Consider the following 20,385-nt stretch of genomic DNA (forward strand, 5'->3'; position numbering starts at 1 on the left):
ATATATAAAAAAACAAACAAAAAAAAACCCGTTACTTTCCATGCATTCTTTATTCCAAAACAACCATAGCACTGTCCTCAAGCAACAATAAACAAATCATAATCTATTGCGTTCATTTTACAAAATAATCCAGAGACTCACAGTATATTAAGGCGAGACCACCCCCCCTCACTTTCACTGAAAGAAAACATCTGAAAGTTGTTGCTTTGTTCTCTAAGGGGAGTGCATGCCTTCCCAGCACACAGGGTTAACGCACTGCGTCTACAACTCCCGTGGCAGGACTTGGTTTATAAACCCACGAATAGTGTTACTTCCAAGTATTTAGATTGTGCCTTTCCAGTGTCGAGTGGGAACAAATAAGAAATTAATCAAAATCAGATGTAAAGGAAAATTGTTATTACCCCCCCCACCCCCCACATCGTTGTTTTAAGCATTTAAGTATATTACCCCAGAACCATTATAAAAAACATTTTGTACCAAAAAAAAAAAAAACCAAAAAACCAACACGGGGATAAAATCCATAACAAAATGCTTCCGGTCATATTAAAAATAAGTTATCTAATATTGTGCAAGGACCAAAACAAACAGAACTCTGCAAGGTTCTAGTGGTAAAAAGAACTTGCAGAGATCTGCATGGAATGCATCTTGAAATAATTGGACAGGAAAGCCAGCTTTGGGGTTCTTAGTATTACCTTGTATTACATTTTCCCATAGATTAATATCTGAGAGTACAGTTTGTTTCTACTAAAATGCCATGGGGGCACTGGGGATATATGCTTTTAGACCTTGAATTGGATTTAAGCTGCAAATTCATCAGTGGAGCTTTTCCATAGGTCATTCGTTGATGGCTGAATAATTTATAATGAATATATCTTCCATGGTACGTCTAAAGGAAAATAGGAATTTAAGACAATGTTCCATCACAATACCACATCTATAAATGTTATCGAACAAGCAGAATGCCTTAATCCATGAGAGGAACCATCTGACGATGAACATCGATATTATCAGCTGAAGGAATAGGTCAGATCCAAAAGAGCATTTATAAAGCCAGCTGATCCATAAGAGTTGTAGTGGTGGGACTGACTGGCAGTAGAAGACAGGAGTTCTTCAAAAGGATGTTGTGTAAACAAGTTCCAGAATATAAATGGTGCTCTAGAAAAAAAGGTTTCCAGGATCTTTTGGTCTTTTTAAAAAGTCGAGATTAAGTTACAGCAGCTGATTGTACATTAACAATAAAAAGAAAACAGGTGCCACTGGATGCTTGATCTTTGTAATCCGACCCAGTAGGGTATTTTTGGGCAGTGTCAAGGGACGCCCAGCACCACAGTGGACATGTCAGGTCGGACGTGCCCCCTCTGTTATTCACAGTAAGTGAGGTAAGAGAATGAAGCTCTCAAGAGTTGGGAAGCTCATGCGATATAAACTGCTTAAGTCTCTCTAGATACTGGGCGTACAGCTCTATGTCATTGTGCCCTGCTCCTTCTACCCATAGGGGCTCCACTGCCCGTGGGCATCGCTCGTACATAGCCAATCCATGCGAGAAATCGATTACTTCATCTTCTGTGCCATGGATTATCAGCACCGGGGAGGTCACTTTTGAGATTTTATCAATGCTGAATGGAACAAGTAAAAAGCTGTTAGTTAGATAGGCTAAAATGGATAGGCTACAGTGCATTTTCTATAGGGAGTTAAAAAAAACTGCTGTTGGGGGAAAAAGACAAAGGAGGAGACATTTATACATGTATGGGACCTGCTATCCAGTATGCTTGGGGCCTAAGGGCTCTGGCACACGGGGAGATTTGACGCGGGCGACCCCGTGTGCCAGAGCCCTAAAGGTTTCCAGATAAAGGATCTTTCCGTAATTTGGATCTCCTTAAGTCTACTAAAAATCATTTAAACATTAAACCCAATAGGATTATTTTGCCTCCCATAAGCATAAATTATATCTTAGTTGGGATCAAGTACAAGGTACTGCTGTATTTTTACAGAGAAAAAGGAAATCATTTTTAAAAATCTGAACTATTTGATTAAAATGTAGTCTATGGAAGATGGCCATCTGTAATTCAGAGCTTTCTGGATAACAGGCTTCCAGATAACGGATGCCATAACTGTATTGCGATCCAACTTTATATATGCATGCATAATGACCTAGGGGTGATTTGGTTAATGCCCAGGGAAATCCTTTCATTGTTACTTCTGTTAAAAGAAAGTGCTATGTCGTTTGATGCACACTACATATACACATACATACATAGCATTCTCTATGCCCAGAAACACAACATACAACCCACAAGGTGCTCTAGTGTTAGGGGGTTAAACTTGTCTGCTTACTAAACTGTCCCCCTCCCTCACATAAGCATCTTTCCTTCCATGCTGCCTCAGACTGTATAGATAAGAGTGGGTCAGGATCTCTATATAAGGTGCTCAGCCTATCCCTTCTCAACACTTAGGGGCACATTTACTAACCCACGAACGGGTCGAAATGAGTCCGATTGCGTTTTTTTCGTAATGATCGGTATTTTGCGATTTTTTTCGGCGTCTTTACGAATTTTTCGTTACCAATACGATTTTTGCGTAAAAACGCGAGTTTTTCGTAGCCATTACGAAAGTTGCGTAAAATCGCCCGATTTTTCCGTAGCGTTAAAACTTACGCGAAAAGTTGTGCCTTTTTCGTAGCGTTAAAACTTAAAAGGTGCGAAGTTTCACGTAAGTTTTAACGCTACGAAAAAAGCGCAACTTTTTGCGCAAGTTTTAACGCTACGAAAAATCACCAGATTTTACGCAACTTTCGTAATGGCTACGAAAAACTCGCATTTTTACGCAAAAATCGTATTGGTAACGAAAAATTCGTAAAGACGCCGAAAAAATCGCAAAAAATACGAAAAAGTCGCAAAATGTTCGTTTTCAAGTCGGAACTTTTCCAATTCGGGTCGGATTCGTGGGTTAGTAAATCAGCCCCTTAGGCTCTCACATAAGAAAGTTAATGATACAATTAGATTTTAGCTCAGTATTGCAGCTCCTTCATTAAGTGACATCACTCTTCCTTTCCTGTTACAGATACTTTCCATTGGCTCCACTGCCTCATAGTTCATAACATTACATATGTAAGATGAAAGCTTAGTCATCTTAAATAGGAAATATACTTAAAGGGGAAGGAAAGGCAAAGTCACTTGGGGGTGCCAAAATGTTAAGCACCCCCAAGTGACTTTAACCGCCTACCTTGTACCCCGGGCTGGTGCCCCTGTTCGGAGAAAATAGCACCAGCCCGGGGTACCTGGAGCGCAGCACTTCCTCCTTCCGCCTTCCACTTCCTAAACTGCCGGTGGCCGGGCATGCACAGTAGAGCGAAAAAGCCGACTTAAATGTTTAAGTTCGGCTTTTCACTCTACTGCGCATGCGCGCGCAGCGAAGCCGGAAGGAGGAAGCGCCGGCAGCTACCCCGGGCTGGTGCTGTTTTCTCCTGACAGCGGCACCAGCCCGGGGTAAAAGGTAGGCGGTTAAAGTCACTTGGGGGTGCCTAACATTTTGGCACCCCCAAGTGACTTTACCTTTCTTTTTCCTTTAAGTAGAAATATACCAGAACTAGGGTTCATGTATTTGCAAGAATTAAAGTATTGTTGATTATTGGCCAAAGGGTTGTATAGCCAATAATCTGATGTGGCAGCAATAGCTGCAAGATGACACTGGGACGCCATCTACAATGTGCTGCTAGACATGAATGCTTCCCTTTATCTACCAATGCTGGCTGTAGCTACATACTATGCTTCAGTCCAGGTACATGTTAAAAAAAAAAAAAATTAAAGTATAACACACAGCTTTCATAAGGCATTAATTAACAGTCCAAATCCCTATGGCCACCAGCAAATATAAGCCGGCTTCTGGAATAAGTGGTCAATTAGAAAATTGTTCCAGGCATCTGTTAACCAAAAGAAAATGAGAGAGTTGTAAGAGGATGGACAGCTGTAACTACACTGCATAGTCACCCTTTTTATATAGGGATATGGCTAGCAGAAAACCTGCAGAGGGTTAAACCATTTACAGCTGTTTGCATCCCAAGTTACTTATGACTTAATTTCTTGTTGATAATTCTTCCACTGGCTTCTGCTAAACAGTATTTGCTTTTTTGGGAAACCTGGAAATATTTTATCGGCCAAACCTGCTTCCAGCTTCTGGGGAAGCCAATGTGTAAACATTACATTCTGCAGCCAGCTCTCCCGCAGCTGTAACACTTTGCACCCAAGCAGACTGCATCTTATCCATGAACTCCTTTAACATACAAGCACCTATGTAAGACTTATGGGAAGTATAGCCCCAAAAGACTAGAAACATCCAGTTACTGCATTAGAAGCTGTTGATATACCATAAACTTAAACTGTAGACATAGGTAACAGTAATTAAATTTGTTAGGAGACCAACAGGCTAACATTTTACACTGCACTCCACAACCTGTTCAATAAAGTCCCACGCGCTGCACTATATAGCAGAAAACATACTATGCATGCAATTTTAGATCTGTGGTGAACCTAAACAAAAAATGCTGCATACTATGTCAGGAATCCAATGGTGTGGTTAGTAAATGGCTTTACAAGCAGGAGTCCATTGCTTTGGCAGATGATTAATACGGATTAATATATCCTTTCACTTTACATTACAAATGTTACAGTGGAAAAAACATAGAACAGAAGCTATACTATTCTCACCTAGGGAATGCATCAAAACAGTAGGTCTTCCTGGTGTCAGGAAAAGCAACCCGTAGTCCAGACATCAGAGGTGAGTGAAGAATGACAGCTGCACATTCGTAGCGAGAAGCCAGGTCCACCGTAGGTACAGTACCAATGCTCTGACCATAAAGGATGATATTCTCAGGGGTGACTCCATATCTGCAATGAGGCATAAAATTGCATATTAAGAGTATGCAGCAACACTGCACAATCCATACATACAAGCCAAGTTAAATAAGCAGTAGTGAGGGAAAGCTTGCTAAATGTACCGTATATAACTTAACCACAAACATAACTGTTTATATTTGGGACAGAAAAAAACTCTATGGAAATGTTTCAGCACAGAGGGAATGCTCAATCTTGGCCCTGGCAGCCAAATTATAACACCCATAATCCCCATCCAACCACAAAATACTAAATAGTTGCAGCAGCTTGGACACCATTGATCTATAGAATATCTTAACTACGTGTACAGCTTTAAAGCGTGCGATTAATAAAAAGGGTGTTGAGTGACATTTTTATTATAAGAGTGATTGTGGGTTTAAATAAGCAGTGGAAGGAATAGGTCTTTATGTCCAACTGTTTTGTGACACCAAACCTGTATTTCAGGAAGCTGCCTATAAAATTGAGAGGGTGGTTCTCTATTCAATTACAGGAAGTCAGGAATACATTTCCTACACCTTTTTCTTTGTGAAGCGGAATTCCCCATTTATGAGGCTAAAAGCGTGGGTCTTATTAGCCAGTAAATTAAGTGGAAGGAAGAATGGTTCAGTGCTATTTTTCTGTGACGCTGAACAAATTCTTCAAGAAGACAGCAATAAGGGCGAGAGTGTGGGGCTAATAACCCAATTACAACTGGAAGGAGGGCATTTCCTTTTTTTCTTGTACTACTTTCATGTTTTAACACTGGTTATTAGCACTCTCTTCTAATCCCCAAAGATGTGGAACGTGCGTAAAAGAATGGAGGAGGGTTACTGGTAGTTATTTGCAGGTGTTCAACACGTGATAGGCACGCACAGGCAAACCACGTGATAGGCACCTGTTATTGGCAATGTGTTTGATCAGTCCTATTTTCCTTAATGGATTAATTGGTTTTGCTTCACTGGTTTGTTTAATCAGACTTAATGTCAAGCTCTTCATAAAAAGTAAGTTTGATAGCCGGATGCTAATGTAAAATGCCAGTGCATCAGTAAGTGATACCTGCTTACGTGCAAATAAATGGAAGCTAAATCACATGAGCCTTTGACTAATCAACTCCTTATATAGCTCTGGTGAGCCAGTGGTATAGTAATGCCAAAGCAGGTGAAAACTTGGCAATCACACTCCTGCCAGTATCATCTCAATGTTTCATACCAATGTTTAGGCTGCTAATTACTGATACACATGATTAGAGCAATATAAACAAAGTGGAAAAAATTAAAACAAACGCATGTATTACATATGTATTACATATTTTTAAGCAGTTTAAGCAGTTCTTGTTAATTTTGACTCTACAGTTAAAAACCATTGTCTCTTGCAATAGAGAGCCCAACATCCATCATAAAATCAGACTAAGGACTTTTTCATTGTGGTTAAAAGTAGCGTAGCAGATTATTAATTTATCCCCAGGCTGCTGATATAGCCTCCTTTTCACTGTCAGTTTTTTATTGGCCTGTGTAAGGGTCTTAATCAAACACCAACCCCACAGATTAGGGCTAGCTCCTGGAGTTAAATAATTCTACTGACCCTTCTACATATTTGCATTTATACATATGAGCAGTAATTGATATATTCCTCTAATAAGCAGGAGTGGGTTCTTCTTAAAGATGAAGGCTGAGGGTGAAGTAGAAGATCCAAGAAGCTTAATGGATTACTTTTATGAAGTGTTCCCCAATTACACAGTGTAACATGCCCAAACAAAGGCAATGTAGGCTTGATGAGCTAACTGTCCAAAGTTTAGTTACCATAATTTAGATTAGCCTGAGTTGTTAACTGGATACTAAAAAAGAGCTTTAGAATCCTAGTGTTTTCAGTTCAGGATCCAAGTCATGAGGCATAAGGGGTTCAGATCTGGTGAGGTTGAATAATAAGCTACTTGTCCAAATGGGATACAGCCAAACCCTTATTATTCAACATAACCAAATATGAAACCATAATACCATGTGACTGAAAAATGCTTATTTACAGAAGATGTAAGTTTTGAATAAAGAGCAAAAACAGGAAGAATCGTATTTTGAGTGTGGGGAGATGTGATGCAGTAACCCTCTTTTTATCACAGCTGCTTACCAAAGGTAAGAGCTTTACAACCCGTTACCCTGGCTGACGCATTATTCATAGTAGCATCCATATGGAGGGGCAAAAAAAAAAAAGTCACATTCCATCAGCTTTAACCTATTTATCTAAGTGAAACCTGTTTAATGGGTAGCATATCCAGAGGAAGAAGAAAAATCCATAATGTTCTTGCTTAAACATATAGTACCTGTTATACGAGCAAACGCGCTACAATCAATTGTGTGCAAGAAGCTTTAAAACTTTGTTTTGTATGATTATATTGGCATATGTATATCCAGCTCATGAGTTCATCTCATTATCTTCTACATCAAAAAGTTGTTTTGTATATTCCTCTTTTATATTTTTACATTGTTTTCATATCCCCCCTAAAAGCCTCTACTCCACTGTAAACAATCCCAGAGACATTCAGTCAGCTTAGTTGCTCATCTCTGGACTTTATTTCATAAATATCCATTTCAAGCAATGGCGACCAAGCCCATAACATATGGGGAAGGTTGAGCTTCCCTCACAATAATATATTCACTTTTTAATACAGGACAATACCATGCTGACCCATCCTGGTACAGGACAATTACTGGTAGATGGGGAGTGCAACTAATTATCTCCAGAGATCATGTTTCCACTACTAAAATATGCCTGAATCCAATGGTGGTGAAAATTACACCACTCCAGTTGACTCTTGGCATTGTGCATGGTGACTGTGGCTTGTGTTCAGCTGCTTATCAACTTTAACTCATGCTCCCAACAAATGGTGATGTTGCTTTAAAAATCAGTTTGCAACATGGAGACCAGGGAAGGTGATTTTTTTTCTCCTGGTGGAAGAGCAGAACAATAGGGACTGTAATGGGGATGCAATATACTGTACTCATATTTGCTTTTTTCCACACAAGCACATTTTACAACTGTGGTTATTGTTTTAAAGGAATATAAGATATGCCTTCCTCTCCTTTATTATGTTAGTATACTCTTCAAATTCAAAGTTTTGGTTAATGACAACACAAAGTAATACACCAATATGCAGAACAGACATACAATGACCAGCTCATTACATCAGAGTAGCCAACTTTGCAAACAAAACATACAAAGGAAATTTAAATTGAAAGCGTATACTGAAAGTGATGAGTCTGTGGTTAATTTGCAGTGTTTGTGTATATTCAACATTGACATCATATTTGGACTTGCCATTGGATTTTTACAGCAATCCTTCATGCCTTTCTTGAAAGTAGAAGGGGGGATTGAAATGGTGACAGACTGGAGCCAGTAAAATATTTGGGAATGTTAGATCTGTTGCAAAACCCTACAAAACTGTCATTTTTAATATCATCCGTCTCATTTCTGTATCTCATTAATGCTCCAGCATGTAAACGTGGCTTCATCGAGGAGCACTGAATTATCTTAATAATAAAGCAGAGAATGACAAGCTAAATGCTTGCTAAGAATGCAACTGTGCTACACTGTTATTAGTAATAAATATAAAGCATACTGGGTTTATTAAAACAAAAAATGATTACATGGTGACTGTTTGCATTTAAACCCTCTTCTGTTTGTGAGCTGTGATAGAGGTCTGACCTGGCCAGTAAATCAGATCTGTTGTCCCATGGAACGCTACTTCGACCTTTCAACTTCTATGTATAGGTTTTTAGCATTGAGTTAATCTGATATCAGCCACCCAAGGTGGGCATATCGGGGAAACATTTGCTTGTTTGGCGAAGTTGCCAAACGAGCAAATCTTCCCCTCTTAGCGTGGATGATCAGCTTAAGAGTGCACAAAAAAGCAGAGACAATGTTGCAAAATGACAAATAATACATTTTACCCCAAAGACTGCCATTCTAGACCCACACGAAAGCGCATATTGTGCCTGCCTAAATAGGAGCAAAGTGCCCCAAGGATAGCGACCACTACGTGACCAACTTAACAGTGATAAAATGAAAGGAAATGAATTCTGTAGAGGTGCAAATATGAGCTGTATGAGAGTATATTGGATTAGATGACTTGCCTTCAGTCGCATGAGCAATACTTGTTGTTTAACTTTTGTATAAACACAACTAATTCTGTACCATTGAGTTTTATTAACATATTGCTATTTCAGATGCTTTCTCTTGGCTTCTGCTATACAAATACTGCTCAGTCAGTCAAAACACGCAATAATGTGAAAGGTTGTCTCAGCTAGACTAATGCTCAGCCTGTGTTTTTGGCAGAGAGAAAAGCAATCACAGTTCCGGCCAGATTACTTGAGAGACTCGTGACTGAGCCTTGATTGATTCATCTTGCACTAATTGAAGCAGAAATATAACATTGCACATTCTTGAAGAAATATGGGCCACCTGAGTTCTAGCGCTTAGGGAGGAAGGAATGATCTAGAGTACAGCTTTAAACGGTTATTGAGATCTGGACCATTCATCTGTTTTATAGATAATCTCCATTAATGCCTAAAACCTGAATACAGGCATGCATATTTATTACATATATATGTATGCATATTGGAAAAAATCTACTGCCCACTTTGTATCCCCTTCCTCTAAGGCTGATGCCACACCAGGCGTAGGGCTGATTTTTTCGGCAAGCGGAAAAACGCTTTCCGAAAATTCAGCCCTACGCCTGCTACTTGTGCCTGCACCCGAATGAATGGGATACGCTCGGGTGCAGGCACATGTAGCCGATATACGCATGAAAACGCGAGAGAATGCAAAGTCTCGCGTTTTCCTGCATATATCGGCTACATGTGCCTGCACCCGAGCGTATCCCATTCATTCGGGTGCAGGCACAAGTAGCAGGCGTAGGGCTGAATTTTCGGCAAGCGTTTTTCCGCTTGCCGAAAAAATCAGCCCTACGCCTGGTGTGGCATCAGCCTAAGGTGGTGAACTTCCAAATAAAAAGCACTGGTGGTATGGACTGATTAACTGGGAAACGTGTGGCACCATAAATATGTTGAACAGCAAGAATAAATTACCAAGCTTTTTTTATAGAATGTACAAAGTAACTACTACAATATGTCTACCACAGTCATTCTTCTAAATTTATCGAAAGCAACTAATTTGAACAGTGATCCCCAACCAGTGGCTTGTGAACAACATTTTTGGCATCTCCAAGGAACTTTTTCATGCTTGTGTTGCTCACAAACACTTTTTACATCTGTGTGCGGCTAACGAGTAAAAAAGGATGTTGTTTTACTTATGTCAAGTTGGAACTCAACACACAACTTTTGAGGGGCTCTGATGTGAACCAAATCTTGGCCACAACTTGGGGCCGATTCAAGTCCGAATTACTAGTACGATTTGCGACAATTCGAGTTAAATACGAACATTTCTCATGTGCTTTAAATTTTGCGAAAAGTCAAGTCGTGATTGTACGAAAAAATCGTGGTGCGATCCGAAAGTTATGAAATGTTCATATCCAAACGATTGTATACGGCGCAAAAACTTTTCTGACTTTGAACCTTCAGTGCATGATTTTGGAAGCCTCCCGTAGGACTCAATGGCACTCTGCAGCTACTACCTGGCCCAAGGAAAGTCACGATACCAAAGCTTGAATGAATCCGAAACTTTTGTACTTGGCGCAACAATACGATTTTGTTGCACAAATTGTAGCAAAGTACGAAAAAGTTGTGGAAATTAAAGAAAAAGTCACGGGAAACACACACCAGTTCTAAAAGTTAGAAGAAATATGAATATTTTCTATTCATAACCAATCATACATTGATAAATTGGCCCCCTTGTGTTGGAATGGTGCAATACAATATCTTTTAAGAATACCCCTCTCTACTGACAATCCATTCCGGTGTCACATTATTTCCGTTGTTACATTATGATGCAAAAGCAGCATGAACAAAGGGCCATTCTTTGAAAACATTCACCTATTATATTAATTTTCAATTGTATGCAATGTTTGCTGTGGCTTTAAATATTGTACTAATGGCTGGGTTGAATTCTTTATCTGGTTTGTGTACTTTTCAATGATCCTCAAAAAGCATTCAATAGGTCTCTGGGCGTGGACATTTAGATGGGGGTAATTCAAAGAGACGTCAATTTACCAACAATGTAAAAGTATAAGCCACACCACTACATCTTGTGAAAACCATCACAGCTTTATTGTGCTTGTAGTGCCTATGTTGCACTGTGTCATTCTCTGAGAAAAGAAATGATTTCTATACAATAAATGCTTTTACTCTGGCCACACCCAACCATAAAGATACACAAGCTCTAAGCGGTACAGTGTGTGTGCAGAGATCAGGCCATTGCAGCATTTGGTATTTTGGCTCCACTTATTATCTACTGCTAATAAAGCCAACTAATTGTACACCTCTGCACAATAAAAGCCTAGAGCATAAGATGTCGGTCAACTCCCAACCTCTCCCATCTGACTGATCACTACTGAATCAACAGTTACATTTGAACATTTAAAATTGTTCTCAAATAAAAGGTGGCACCCAGGACAACTTAACCAGAGACTAAGAAAAGGCAAGCACTAAAGACTTAATACATATATTCTGCCTTTAAAGGGAATATGTAGTAACATAGGAATCCCTATGGTAAGAGTGCGGTAACAATATACCTTTGGGGGGATTTTTGTTTTACGATCCTAGACATGCATCTATGAAATCAGAGGCCAGCATGTGGCTCCCAAAAGTAATGATGGATAAACAATGGAAAAATGATTTAGGAGCTTAGCGTAGATTCTAACCACAGAGGGGAGAACTGCTAAAATTAAATATGGGATTTTTACACTGGAAATACTATTCCAGGTTTGCCACGTGTCCCAACATCCTGCAAAACCTAAAGGAAATGTCTAACTACAGCCATATGCAGTAAATGTATTGCTGAGCTCCCCTGCTTGGGAATCCTCTGGGACTATCCCCATTTCAGCATTACACAATACATCCTGAATCAAACAGGAATACTAACCACTAAGTAACTCAGCAGTAGCAAAGACTTATCAGGATAAAGTATGATAATATTCAATACACTGATAAGAACTACACCATACAACGAAAGATGGTCACACATTATAAGATTCTCTCCTTTGGTGAGATGGCCATATCTTTCCTTGATAGTGTTTAGCAGCATTTAAAAAAAAAAAAAAAAAAATGACCATCCCCTTTTGCAAGAGGACCCACTTTAGGGGGAGTGACTTTAGGGGGGGGGCACATTGAACATAACAGTTCAGTTAGTTTGCAAGTACACAGGTCAGATTCAAAAGCAAACTAACTGAGCAGTTATGTCCCATATGCCACCGCCCTCCCCCAAGTCACTGATTGGTTACAGACTGGTAACATCTTAAAGGAACAGTAACACCAAAAAATGAAAGAACTTTAAAGTAATAAAAATATAATGCACTGTTGCCCTGCACTGGTAAAACTGGTGTGTTTGCTACAGTAACACTACTATAATTTATATAATAAGCTGCTGTGTAGCCACGGGGGCAGCCATTCAAGCTGGAAAAAAGGAGAAAAGGCACAGGTTAGGGCTCTGGCACACGGGGGAGATTAGTCGCCCGCGATTAACTCCCTGTTCGCGGGCGACTAATCTCCCCGAGTTGCCTACCCCTGCCATCCCACCGGCGAACATGTAAGTCGCCGGCGGGATGGCAGACGCGGCGGGGCGATTTGCGGAAATCGCCGAAAAAGCCTCGCGAGTCTTTTTCGGCGATTTGCGCGAAATCGCGCCGCCGCGTCTGCCATCCCGCCGGCGACTTACATGTTCGCCGGTGGGATGGCAGGGGTAGGTAACTCGGGGAGATTAGTCGCCCGCGAACAGGGAGTTAATCGCGGGCGACTAATCTCCCCCGTGTGCCAGAGCCCTTACATAGCAGATAACAGATAAGTTCTGTAGAATACAATAGTGTTTTATCTGTTATCTGTTATGTGCCTGTGCCTTTTCTCCTTTGAATGGCTGCCTCCATGGCTACACAGCAGCTTATTTATATAAATTATAGTAGACTTTCTGAAGTAAACACACAGCTTTTACCAGTGCAGGGCAGCAGCACATTATATTTTAGTTACTTTTATACACTTTCATTTTTTGGTGTTACTGTTCCTTTAAAGAGCTGCAAAGGAGGAAGTAGAGTTCTGGCTATTATATTAGAATATTAGACATCGGCTCACTCCAGCCTTTATAAAATACTTTTTTGCCTAACTAACTATATTGAAAACATTTTTTATTTTGCACAGTCTATCTATTGTACCCAGTTTCATTTTTACACTAACTATTCTTTTAAATCCAACTCTTTCAAAGACTTGCCCAGTTTATAAAAGTATGTTTCTGACCTTGCATTACTGTTAGAGGAAGAGAATCTCCTGAGCTGAAGGCATAATGAATGCACTGATCTTTTTTTGGTAGAAGCTTTGCAGGGAGAGTTCAAAGGCCTCTACAAAAGTCCACAAGCCGATGGTTAAAGAAATATTTATTCCAAATTCTCTAAACCTGACCAGGCCTACTTCAAGGGGGAACTTAAACATTCCTTCTAATTGGACCTGAACAGGGCCAAGGCTGAAGTGCTAGCAGTATGTAACTGGGTCACTAGTTACAGAGTACTGCTGCACAAACATTCAATTTAGACAATAACTGTAATTTGCCAGGTCAAACTGTGACTCCTTATGACTTTCCGATTTCCCAAGGCTATTCTTGCAACTAACAAGCCATGAAATGTTCTTAGCAAGTAAACCAACAGGCAGTCACTTAACACCCAGTTGGAAAACAAATCAAGGCTGGAGTTATGCCTGCTCCTCTCACCTTACCTGCCCTGGATGTGTAACATTGCTTAAGGTAATGGCAGATGTGGCAATATGCCTGTGTTACGGCTCAGCAACATTTCTTAGGAAAAGTAACTGTGACAAAAAGCATACAGTGTAGAACGTATATTTGCTCTCACAGATGTTTCTGAAAGCCCATCAGATAGGATGGATGAGATTTGGGGTAAACACTGCCTAGAAATATATGGCCAAATATCTGGCTGATACAGTCAATTGTTCAAATACCTGTAACCTTGTTATAATCAAAATATTCCAAACAAATAACTCAGCCAGTGGGAGATGGAAAAAAAAAACCTTGCAATCACTTGTCAAGTTGCCTAGAATTGCAGGTGAACCCATGTCAGGTGGTTGTTGCCCACATATGGCAACCAGCATTTCTGTGCACCCGTGATTCTTGGTGATTGTCAAGCAAGAGATACAATAATATAACACAAAAGGCCACACTGCTAAGTGTGATTTGTGCAGCAAGTATTTTAAGAAAAAAGGCAATTAGATGGGAGAAGGTTAATACAAACAAGAGAATTATCAGCAGAGGACAGATGGAAGCAAAATGTCAATTCTTTTGGTCTATGGAAATAATTGCAAAGCTTTGTGACTACTCCTCATTCGTCTAAAATGAAAGCAGTACTTTCAACTAATGAAAAAGGCTTATCCCTGATCTCAACCTATAAAAATAATGTAAATAGTCTAATATGACCCCAGATTCATAGCTCCCTTAGTTCTTAAGGAAAGCAATTGCACACTTAATAATGTTTTAAACTGGAAAAAAACCTGCAAGGAATATTTGCTAATCTAAAGTGTCTCACAATGTGTCTAACCACCATGCTAAAGTTAATGCTAAAATTAATGTGAATAAAAGCAAAATAGCACTTTGCTTGTCCTTTAAAAAAAAAAAAAAATTATATATTATATATATATATATATGTATATAAATAATACGGAAAGTCTCCCATAGACTTCATTTTAATCAAATAATTCAAATTTTTAAAATCGATTTCCTTTTTCTCTGTAATAATAAAATTGTACTTTGTAACTGATCCCAACTAAGATAAAAATAATCCTTATTGGAGGCAAAACAATACTATTGGGTTTAATTAATGGTTTATTGATTTTTTTAGTAGACTTAAGGTATGGAGATCCAAATTACGGAAAGAAAGACCCCTTATCTGGAATACCCTTGGTCCCAAGCATTCTGGATAACAGGTCCCATACCTGGTCTGGTTTCTACGTAGCAGTGCATATCTGCAACTAATTACCTATATAGTTCCCCTGCACTGACAGAAATGTTGCTAAAAATTACTTAATGCTTGGCAAAAAAAAAAAAAAAGAACTAGCAGCAGTCAGTGGGAAATGGACTAAGGAGACAAGTTATTTTGAAACCAGAGTACAAATGGCTAGAAGGATGTATGTGCTTCCTTCCATAAAAAGGCTTCCACATCCTATACACGTCATTAGGACAATTAGTGATACGTATAGGGGATACAGGATGGAGTCATGGGAATACCATGAGCAAATAAAGTTTTGTAGGCTCCGCATGTATTTTTAGAAACAGGATAACCTGTGTGTATAACAGTACAGTGCCTTCCATCTTCTTAGGTACAGGGGGTCACCATATAATTTCCTTGTAGTGCACTGTAGGAATTGACCCATGCCAGCAATGTTAATCATGTCTTTTTTTGTTTAAACTGCATACGCAAAAAGAAAATTGGTGGTCACTACAATACTACATTCCCATATTTACATATCTAAACCTATTTAACTAGTTTTTATTTTAGATCTGGCCTGAAATCGGGCAGGTTTGATTTTTCTGTTGGATCAGGGACCGCGTCGAATCGATTGGTCCCCAAACTGGCGGCGCCTATACCCGTTGTTCTAATTTGATTGTTTGGCCCCAGGGCTATGATTAAGGGTTCTTCCATTCAGGCCGTTTGTATCCTAGCAGCTATGTTTTTTTTTATTTAATGGAATAAAGAACACTTTTTTCAGAGAAAGGAGTGCAGCCTTTTTCCCCCATGGTGTTATGGCAGTGGAGCACTGCATGAATATGGCCAGCATCCACCTCTACTTTTGAATGTTGAAAATGGACGACAAGCAATCCGGACTCAAAGGGATCTGTTAAAACTTGAACTTTATTCCAACATGTTTAAAAACTGCAAATGCCTGACGCGTTTCGTGCATAGGGAGCACTTAGTCATAGGCTAGTTCTAACAATATCGAAGAAAGTTTAAATAGTGTTGACTCAATGACGTAGGGGGAGGGTGGAAACTAAGCCACGCCCTCCACCTCTACTTTGTTTCCTAATTATTGTGAGAGCACACAAGAAGTCCGTTCAGAGATATATACATTTTTTCTTACTTTTCCCAGGGCCAAATGACCGAATTAGCCTGGTATCCCCCACCCGTAGGTGGGGATATCGGGAGAAGATCCACTCTTACCATGTATGGCCAACTTTTGTTCGGAAATCCGGTGCCGAAGCACGGGGGTGGAGTGTAAAATGTGTGCGTGTGAGGGGGTTCGCTGTGTGCCATGGCTGTGACCCCCGCATATGGAGGAGAAGTATTAAGGCCCGGTACCTAGGGTGTCACCAGACCTAAATGCAGCACTGACGGTAACTAAAATGCAATTAATCCTTATTGGTGGTAAGACAATGCTATTGGGATCAGTGTCGGACTGGCCCACCAGGATACCAGGAAAACTCCCGGTGGGCCCAGGTGTCATTGGGCCCTCCTGCTCCTAACTATTTTGCTTACTTCATGGTCATTCCCTATATCTTAACGGGAGCAAAGAGGAAAAATAGATGTAAGGCTAGATATTAGCATGAAATTAAAAGTATTAGGAGAGTAAAGTTTTGAGTGAGGAAAGAAGGAAAAATATTTTGGAGAGTGGGTCCATAGTCTATGGTTTTCTGGTGGGCTGGGGTTCCAGTCAGACACTGATTGGGATTATTTAATGTTTAAACAATTGTTTAGTAGACTTAAAGTATGGGAATAAAAATTATGTCAAGAACCCTTATCTGGAAATTCCAAGGTCCAGAGTACTCCAGACCCATACCTGTATGTTGGAATCTCTCTCTCTCACAAAATTTGAGCCTTTTGAAAAAGGTCACCCAAAGTACTGGGTCATAGTCACCATACTGCACTGCACTTTATGTGCTGGGGTTCTGCTTGAACTATTACTCTGCATCTGGCAATGGTACTGTAGAGTCTTCCTGTAGTTGCCCATCTGCTTACAGACTATCTCTACATATGAAACTAACACAGCTACCACCTGTAAAAGACAGAATTCAGCAGAAATCAACATGTTAAAATATGCATGCAAAGCTTAAGAACGCCATGCTCTTTATGTTAAAACATATTTTAGCATATAGTTACTGTGGCTAAAAATGAGGCCTTTCAAATAATCATGTAATTAAAACATAAAGTAGCTTGGTGGCTAGATGATAGCAGATACAGGTTTTATGAATACCTGTGTGTTTATCTTGCTGGTAAAACAAGTGTATTTCCCCGAGAGGTCTAGTTCATAGATTACCCAGAGGGAATATTCTCTGAGCCAGGCAGGAATGCCTTCTGTGTTGTTACTGAACAAAGCTGAGCAAACGCAGAGGGGGAGGGGGGAATCTCCATACAACCAAGGGCTGTGACTGTCCTGTAGGCCTCACACCACCTGCCAGCCAACCCCCGGCCCAAATGCTTGCTGCAATCCAGAACACATCCTAATATATTTAAAATCCCTCTCTAAACTGTACTTGATGATTACAATGTCATATTTAGAATAGGCAGTTACTTATTGTGCAGAATATATTTTGAAGGTGCAGCAGTACAGTTAGATGTAGCCAAGGGTCCAAGCTGCAACTCTCTCTGGCAAAACATTTGCAGGGAATGCACTGTGTGGCCCCCAAAGTGGTTGTTTATTGGAGTCAAGAGGCCATGCAATATTGCTCTGGGCTAAAAACAAAGCAGCCCAGTTATTTACAGAAGGAGCATGGTTGTATCGATTTCAGTTTTGGAAGGTGGGGGTAGGGGGAACTGACATGTCTACTCTCCAGCACCATGGACAGCAACGCTCTCATCTTCTATCACAACTATTTTGTTATATGTTACATATAAATATGGCCTAAATGGGATAAGATATAGATACACATACTGACTGGGGCAAAATGGAAAGCGATGAAGTAGGTTTGCTCAGTTGTTTAACCTGCAGCTTGTGGGCTCTTCTTGCAGCTTTGGTGTTGTGTGTGTGCGTGTGTATATATAAAGAGAAATGTATAAGTCAGTGTGGTACACAGCCATTTGTGCGGCACACTGGGTTATCTTGGGAATATTGGATAACATTTGAGGTAATACACATCAAACTGGCCATACATGTACAGATAAAATTTCATTTTGTATTATTTTCGATATGTGTATGTGTTAGGACGGTCTGACCAATATCTTTGTAATATGGGTATGGGTCGGTTTGCGGATCGGCCACGTTTCCAATTGGAATGTGCTGATGTACCATGATAGCCCGTTCCTGGTGCATGGGCAGCCGAGTAAGCGCCACAGCAAATCTTCACTTCCTGCAGCTCTGAATGTATGGAACAATAGAAAGCCACACGTATAGTATCTCAGCCATAGGGTGATGGGCCTAATACTTGAGAGTACTGGCCAGAGTATGTCACCTTCAATCCTTTGTGGGTGTGAATAAACCAAGCTATATGTGATACAGTAGGGTGCCTAATAGTACAAAAGGGTATTCTGATCTTGAGAAACAAAGAAGCATTCATCATTGAGACATGGCAATAAGTATGTGGTTTGGTGCCACAGAAGCCAGTAGGCCGCTGCTCGGTACCCCTGGCTAATCCAACCCCAGCCCATGGTTACGGTGCCGCACGGTTCGGCCGTACCACGGACTCATGCCGCCGCCTTACCGAGTTCTCAGGGCGTGCCAGGCCGCCTCGATGTCCGCATAGAGGTTCTTCTCGCTGGGCTTGCCGCTGCTCACCCCGTAGCCGGAATAATCATAGGAGAAGATGTTGCAGTTGATCCTGGTGCCCAGGCCGATATAGAAACTGCACATCTGGCCCAGATCCACCGCGTTCCCGTGGGAGAAGAGCACCGTGTATCGGCTGCCGGGGGAGCAGCGCACAAACATACAGCCCAGGCAGCTGCCGCGCTCGGTCCGCCATCGGAACACTTCCACCGCGTCCAACTCCCGCTGCGAATACTGCCAGTCCGCCCGCTCCGACAGGTGCAAGCTGCAGGCCGCCGGCTCCCCGCTACCCTCTTCCCTCGGCGGCTGGGCAGTGCCTGCCGGGGCCTCCATCTCCCGCACGGTATAGGTGGGCTCCGGGGGCAAGAAGGCCAGTTTAGCTGCGATGCGGCTTGGGCAGGGCGGGCAGCAAAAGAGCCAGCACAGCTCCCCCAAAGAGAACCCGTTCATCCTCGGTCCCTGCTCGGGCATTGGGGCGGCCAAGGCCGGAGGAAAGGACGGGACCTAGGAGAAGGGTACGGGGGGTGAGCACCCAATACCGGGGCTCGGCGCTTAGGCTCAGGAGTGCCCGTCCTTGGCACCCAGGTAGCCCGCAGTTACCTCCTCATCTGACTGCTGCTCCCGCACGGCCTGCAGCTGCTTCCGGGGAAGCACTAGGGAAGCGAGGCCGGACACTAGCAGGGAGTGCTGCCCCCTAGCACGGCGGAGACACAAGCTGCGTAGGAACACAGAGCGCAGGTAATTCGTGCACAGCCGCGTTTTAGCTTCTTTTCGGAACTACAATTCCCAGCATCCCTCAGCAGCTCGTTGTACAGCAGCTGGGAAGATGAAGGTTGCGGATACACCGCTATTAGCACAGTGCTATAAAAGTGAAGCGTTTTTCCCAAATATTATATTATTATGTTTGTACATATAGCTGCTTTACGTGATGTTACAGGCTCAGTGTTTTGCAGGAGGCATCCTGGGAAGGAAACATGGTTCATAGGCTAAAGCTAAAGGTTACTAAGCAGATCTCAACAACCAGGGTCTTAGTTTCTTTCTAGGAACCCAAGTGTGTAGCACAGGATTGCCGCGCTTTCTGCCTTTCTGTAGATTTATCTATTCCATATTAATAATAGTGAGATCAAGCATCATTTTTACTGACCAATTTTTAACCCCAGCCTAGCCTGGGGAGATGCAGCTCTCTGATTGGAAGAGGGTTGGTGTGAAGGGAAACACAGGATGAAAATCAGCCACTGCCAAAAATTGACCCATTCCAGCATGGCGGGCAGCTGGGAAACACTTGCAATTGTTTCTCACAGAATATTATTGTAGTTACCTCAAAGAAAGATTTAAACTATGCTCCTGCGGCATCCTATCCTATTTGGTTATGGAAACCACTGTAGTAAAAAGAAAGTCTGGTTAAATGCACAGTTTTCCATTCAGCTCCAACCTAATGAGCAAGTTGGGGTGAGAGCAAACAGTCACACAGTGCTAAGCCCACAATTAAGTCTCTGCTTGGTGCAACTTACATGGATGGCACTTTGCAGCAAAAGACAGGAGAAAGCAAAGGGCAAGGTGATTCCAGACATTTGTCTCACCCCTCAAGCATGTTGTTTGTTTTAATTGTGTCATCAGGTCTGGACTAGGAGTCAAAATAGGCCCTGGCATTTCAAGTACACAGAGGCCCA

The 20,385-nt window shown here is 41.3% G+C and overlaps 1 protein-coding gene and 1 long non-coding RNA gene across 2 annotated transcripts; both read right to left on the reverse strand.

The window, feature by feature from the left end:
* Positions 1-31: 31 nt before the first annotated feature.
* Positions 32-19,315, reverse strand: abhd17c (abhydrolase domain containing 17C). The gene is given in 3 exon segments (NM_001004867.1): positions 32-1,616; positions 4,704-4,883; positions 18,654-19,315. Coding segments are annotated over 3 exon segments (933 nt in total). The 5' UTR covers positions 19,187-19,315; the 3' UTR covers positions 32-1,396.
* LOC116409776 lies at positions 15,745-16,438 on the reverse strand. The gene is made up of 2 exons (XR_004222050.1): positions 16,028-16,438; positions 15,745-15,803 (listed from the first exon to the last, which is right to left on the reverse strand). It is a non-coding gene; the product is annotated as an uncharacterized LOC116409776 (long non-coding RNA).
* Positions 19,316-20,385: the final 1,070 nt, after the last annotated feature.

This window comes from Xenopus tropicalis, chromosome 3 (assembly GCF_000004195.4).
Source record: "Xenopus tropicalis strain Nigerian chromosome 3, UCB_Xtro_10.0, whole genome shotgun sequence".
NCBI classification, from domain to species: domain Eukaryota; kingdom Metazoa; phylum Chordata; class Amphibia; order Anura; family Pipidae; genus Xenopus; species Xenopus tropicalis.